The 6,054-nt window shown below is 37.2% G+C and overlaps 1 protein-coding gene across 1 annotated transcript; it reads right to left on the bottom strand.

Moving 5' to 3' along the window:
- Positions 1 to 298: 298 nt before the first annotated feature.
- LOC130642325 (uncharacterized) lies at positions 299 to 5,620 on the bottom strand. Its single transcript, XM_057449414.1, has 8 exons — positions 5,469 to 5,620; positions 5,145 to 5,377; positions 4,891 to 5,033; positions 3,806 to 4,788; positions 3,193 to 3,686; positions 2,893 to 3,077; positions 2,485 to 2,801; positions 299 to 2,402 (listed from the first exon to the last, which is right to left on the bottom strand). The coding sequence occupies exons 1-8, from the start codon at positions 5,618 to 5,620 to the stop codon at positions 299 to 301; spliced, it is 4,611 nt and encodes a 1,536-aa protein (XP_057305397.1).
- Positions 5,621 to 6,054: the final 434 nt, after the last annotated feature.

Below are 6,054 nucleotides of genomic sequence, written 5' to 3'. Positions count from 1 at the left end.
GGCCTTCTTGAATTTTCTTGCTTGCCCTTTTTTTAGAAATGACGTCACAGCATAAAAAAGCTAACAGCCACAACTATAAAACCCCACAGAAAACATATTGCCGTGAGCATTTTTTGTCGAAATGTAAAACAAAATGGGACTCAATAACGCCGAAGTTACTTTCGGCTCCGTAATTATGATATTAATGCGCATAAATCTTGTCACCAAACCTCTGTATGAGAAAATATCGAATATTTGACAGGAAATACACTAACTAATTTATTATCTAACATATACTTAAAAACCAAGAATATTAATGTTAATCTGAAAATAAAGTTTCTTCATCTTCTGTGTCATCCTCACTTTCGTCATCAGAACTATCGACTTCAACATCATTTTCGAGAATTATCTCGTCGTTGTCTGATCCTTGATCAACACAGTTACAGGAGCATAAATCTGTGCAAGGCAAATCGTACGAGCTACAAACACAAGTTTCTTTGGCGTAAGATGATGACTTACGGCAAGAGCAAGAAACCATTTCCAATAGAGCATCTTGTGCAGGTCGTCTTAATAGCCAAATGATCTCTAGTTTCTCACCGTTGACATTCCATCCATGTCCATTTGGGCTTGGTAGGTTTGGATTTGCAACCAAAGAATTTCGAACTATCGCTGTGATATATGAAACTCTTTTACAATGATTTAGTAGTGCATCTCGAGTTGGAGGAAGCTGTTGCGGCTCAGGTGTAGGTTTACACGAACAGAACTTTTTGTAGCGTGCGTCATCTGTGTTAGTTGCACTGACTCCATATAATTTGCAAACAAATTGCTCAATGTGTGGAAAGAGGTCAACATCAAATGTCGCAGATTTACCTAGCTTGGCAAACACATTTTGAAATATTTCGTTAGCTTTCAATAAGTTGTATGGCTTCACTTTCCCTATGCCGTGAAATGCACTTGTGAAGTCATTACCTGTAAAAGCATGGAAAGCTGGAAGAGCCTCTGCAATTGCGGGACCAACAGCATCTCGAATTTTGGTCACACTTAAGATTCGTTTCCGTCCACCCGAACCGATCTGTAGATAAATGTTGATTCCAATTTTATTTTCAAAATGTACAGCATATATGACAATGTCACTGTCCACGGTTACGATGCATGCATTATCAACGCCAGTCACGCTTGCGTGGTTGCAACAGAGAAATACCTTGGTGTCTGCCTCTTCTTGGTGGTTTTCTAAGGACGATTCTTCTTCACAACATACACGACCGTTGAAGACATATATTTTGAAAAATTTTGACAAACAATTGAAGTAAATTTCACGACGATCTAGTAGACCTACAAATCGACTTTCATTGGACCAGTCGTTTAATAAAAACTGAGTGATTTCTTTTTTGTTTTCGTCGTTGCGCATGTACTTCTTCAACTGAGATGGCTTCTTTTGATCTCTTCGTTCGATGCGTACTCGGAGTGTTCCATCTGCGGTACGTCTGCTTCTCTCATAGCCTTTCACAGAATTCTGGAAGTACTGGTCAGTAACGAAGTAGATGATTTGAGACTTACACCGCAAGATTCTCTTTAAAAGAAACTCTGATATATCCCCGAATGTGAGGAGTGGAATACCATCCAATTGCTGCAGCAAAACCATTCCATCAAAAATCGTACAACAATTCGTGGGTAAGGATTCTTCTGGGTCAATACCCTCTTCTATTTTCGCCAACAACTTAGACTTGACTGTTTTCACAAGCCCCCCATCTGGAAGAGCAAGAGCCCAAGGAATTGGACTCAAAGGGTAACTCAAGACTTCCTTCATCGAAATATTATTGCGGTTTTGTGCAATGATTAACAACTTTGCAAACACACTTCGTTCTGCAGCGATCGTAATGTTCTTCTCTTTTACCTTACACACCTTCTTCACTGCGACATCCTTAAACGTTTTGAGATGGTTTTTTTTAATTCGATCATAGAAGGAAATTTCATTTGACTTGATTCTTTTTTCAACAAATTCTTCCATCTCTTTTTTTCCAACAGAATGGGCTTCCAGTAAGTTTTTCTCGACGACTGTGGTAGCTTCCACACCAGAACAAATTTGAACAAGGCTGTCTCGGCTGTTAAATGGGCTTCCCCAAGAGACCAAAGTGTCGTAGCATCTCTGAACAGAAGCTTCGTCGAATTCCATTCTGGATTTACCTAATTCTTTGGGATGTGACATTTTTTGTTTGATTGTCAGCATGTCTTCGAGGATACTTATACATTTTGCAATAGTGTGGCTAGTAAATACCCATCTTTGTATAGTCCCAGGAGAAGTGCTGTATCCAGTTATTCCACCATGACATTTTTGTTCTCTGTTAATGGTTTGCTCTATGCATTGGTCACTGGGAACTTTATTGAATTTTCCAGGAGATCTTCTAACCGCAAAATTTCCGTTACTAAAGAGTTTTAATAAATTTTCTCAAAAAGCTACATGTTTAAACCACAAGTCGCCAACGCATTACGAAATATCAGACTTACGTGAATTCCTCACATATTCCGGGATGTGTTTCTGGCAAGCGCAGCATCTCCATGACATAGAATGTACAATAGCGGGAATAATTGGGACGGTCGTATGCAAAAAACCATGGCAGCATTTGGCGTGTTGCGTCTAGGTGCAATTCCCAGTTACCAATTTTTAAACCTCGTATAAATCCAAACAACACGTCCATCATCTCCATGAAAGACAACCAATACAATGCTGTTTTACCTGCTTGTTTAATATCACGTTCGTACTTTTCCATCAGTTCAAACAGACCTTCAAGGCCAGTCACATCTTGGAAAGATTGAAATGAAACCTGAACAGTAAAAGGAATAATCATCTGAAAACATGCTGCTCTAAAAAGTCAAAAAAGGCCCAAAGAAACAAAAGAAGCTAAATATTTGTACCTCTTTTAAGCAAGTTTGGAACTCCTCCGTTAAAATGTAGTCATTGAGATTTTTACCATGCTGTACTAACCAGTGTTCAAAATGTTCAATTTTTAAGCGATAAAGCGCTTCATAAACGTACTTCAACGTGCATATGGCATGGTTGTAATGCTTTCCATTCAAAGTTCTCTCCACAGAACGTGTACCTAAAAGCAAGAAACTCCATTTCATTAAGAACAGGACTCACGTATTTCTCGGTAGTAGGCAGGGTTCACACTTCTCTCAAATTCATGGGACTTATATAAACAAAGGAACACTCACCCAATATGTTAGATTCAATAATCAAGTCACGCAAACCACCATCGGCGAACCGCTTACCAATTACAGCTATGAAAATACACGAAGTGTGAAATGCTCCCATCCTCAGTGAAATGAAAGTTTTTAGCTCCACATTGGCAGGATCTTGAAGAATTTCTACGGCTTTAGCATATATAGCTTGATCTAGAACAACGTCTGTTTCTAGCAATCCTAATGCTTCAGCTTTTACTTTCGATTGAACCAGAAGCTCCATAACTACATCCATCTTAGTAGGAGAATCATTAATCGCTGGTAAATACGATATTTCATGAGTTTGATGTGTGACTTCACCATCAAGCAAATAGTTGAAGCTGGTCCATGCAGGTATTGACTGTGGAACATTATTTTGTTTCGCTTGAAAGCGTAACAAGGCCCATATGGACTCGATACAAGCGGAAGTTGATAAATGATCTTCGATAGAGTCAAGACGAACATTTTTCATTGAAATAGGGTTGAATCTAAAAAATGTCGTAACTGTTGTTATTTATATAATGACCACATAAACACCGTTACAAATGTCGTTATAACGTCAATTTGATCATTTGTTAGTTTGCTACATACTTATTTTGAAACTCACCTTTTCTTGGTAGTGTACTCTTCCAGCTGATCAGGTATATATTTGAACGATCTTCTTCTTGGTGGCTTTGCGTAATTTATGCGTTCGCTATCAAAATCAACCATATCATCTCTTCTCAATTGAACTATTATGCCATTGGTACAATGCATCGACGTTCCACTTAAAGTTTCCGGGTTTATATCATTGTTATCCCAAACAAATGTTATGAATGATGATGGTTGTACGGAGTAGGGTACATAAAACTTCACCATTTGATTTTTTATTTCTTCGTTGGCTAAAAATGTTTCCAGGTATGCAGTTTCGTCATATGATATGCAATGTCCAAATCTGTTCAACCATTTAACCAAATCTTTCGAGCCCGTTTTTCTTTTTGTACAAAGCGATAATAATACATGTTTTGAAGTTTTGTGCTTAGTATTTGAAGCGCTATATATAATGTCCTGACATATCGAAGTTATAGTTGTCTGTTTCCGTTTGTAAAGTTGAGGTATCGAGCTCACAATAGATGTAATTAATTGATTTAACTTTGGTGGAATGATAGTACTTTCGGATAGTATGCTTCTTTCTGTCGGTGGCCAAATAGGATATGTGAACGGCATGTTTCTGATCTCTTCTCTTATTATTTCAGCTGCTATTTTGATAATTTCAATGTCAGTATCACGTTGCTTTTGGCTTTCACGATCAATAAGATTCCGTCGCCGTACATCAATTATAAGCCCCTTAGGTATTTTTTCAGAAAAAATAAATGTCCCTCCATACCGAGGTTGCCAAACTCCGATATCATCGGTGAATTGTTCCGTAACATATTTCAACATAGTTCGATCGGTGATACCGCCCTTTACGGAATGCTTGTTATAAATGTCAACCAAATCCTTCAGTAGTAGCACTTCGCATTTATTTAGAGCATGTAGCTCAACAAAGTCGAAAGTATGCTGCAATGCCTCTTTGTCTACTTGAGTGATTGCAGAAGGTGTTTTAACGGGCTTGGTGAAAGCGCGATAGCATGTTACATGATATCGCAATTCAAGTGCAACTATTCCCGTTCAATCGCGACCAGAAATATATCCTATCAACTCATCATTTGCCCCATTTTGTAGGGCTGCAGTCTGTAGCGTGAGAGCAGAACTTTCCGTTATACACTTGCTGAGTTTTTCGTAGCCACTACCTGTTGTACTCGTTTTTCTTTTTTGGCATATACAGCACTCATCTTGCTTGGCAAGTGATTGACCTTAAATAAGATCAGTCAGACATTAGAAAAGTCACAAGAAATATAAAAGTCAGAATAGCCTGTTTGTGCACGATTACAACATAAAATTATAAAATTAAGATAAATATTTACCTGTTCTGCCTCTCTTTCTCTGTGACATTCGGATAGTTGAAGTTGGTTGTTGTTCTTCTATGTCGTTAACATCTCCCGTTTCATCGTCGCTTGCTTCAGCTTTTTCTTTTTTCTTTTGTATGGTAGCTAATGTTTTTGGGTGGACATACGCATCTAAACATTTCTGATGAAATTTCAAATTGGAAAGATCGCCGCTCACTAAATCAGTGACATTTTCATCATTTCGAATTTCACTATAAAAAACGGAAGTATAGCGCTGTTACAATAAAGTCATGAAAACCATAAATTAAAAAATAAAACAATATAATCAAACTTGCAACATACCTTGCTATTTTCACTTTTTCGGCTGATTTTTCTGTGAATGCTCTTAACTTAGTTTTTTTCTTGTAATTGTTGTTGTGTATAATACATTTCACTTCTTGCTTACTTTTTTTAGCTGGAGATAGAACGAGTTTCATCGGTTTCTTTGAGCTCATTTTCGATAAATTTTCTTTCGCACATTCATTGCAACCTGTTTTTTATCCCTCCTCCAGCTGTAGAAACTCCCGCGTTACCACATTTAGCTCACGAATAAGAACACGGGGGTTTGTGTTGTTTGTTCAAATGTAACATATTTAGTTTCGAAAGAACAAAAATCTAAACTATCTGCTTTTACAAAAGCATTATATATTTAAAAAAAAGAATGAAATATTGAAAATTGATAACAACAGGTAATAAAATGTATTGTTAATGAATTCATTTTACATTCACCCCCGTGAAATTATTCGATCGGAAATAAAAGAATGTTTTGCAACATTCGATTTCATAAAAATATGGCGGTGAAGGACCGAAGAAAAACATCGTTCATACATGTTTATATTTTTTGTTTTTGGAATATATGCAAGTAGAATTAAGAAGGCCAGTAAGTAAA

This window comes from Hydractinia symbiolongicarpus, chromosome 4, assembly GCF_029227915.1.
Source record: "Hydractinia symbiolongicarpus strain clone_291-10 chromosome 4, HSymV2.1, whole genome shotgun sequence".
Lineage (NCBI taxonomy): Eukaryota > Metazoa > Cnidaria > Hydrozoa > Anthoathecata > Hydractiniidae > Hydractinia > Hydractinia symbiolongicarpus.
Note: the sequence above shows the minus strand (reverse complement) of the source record. Positions and strands in the feature narration are given on the sequence as shown.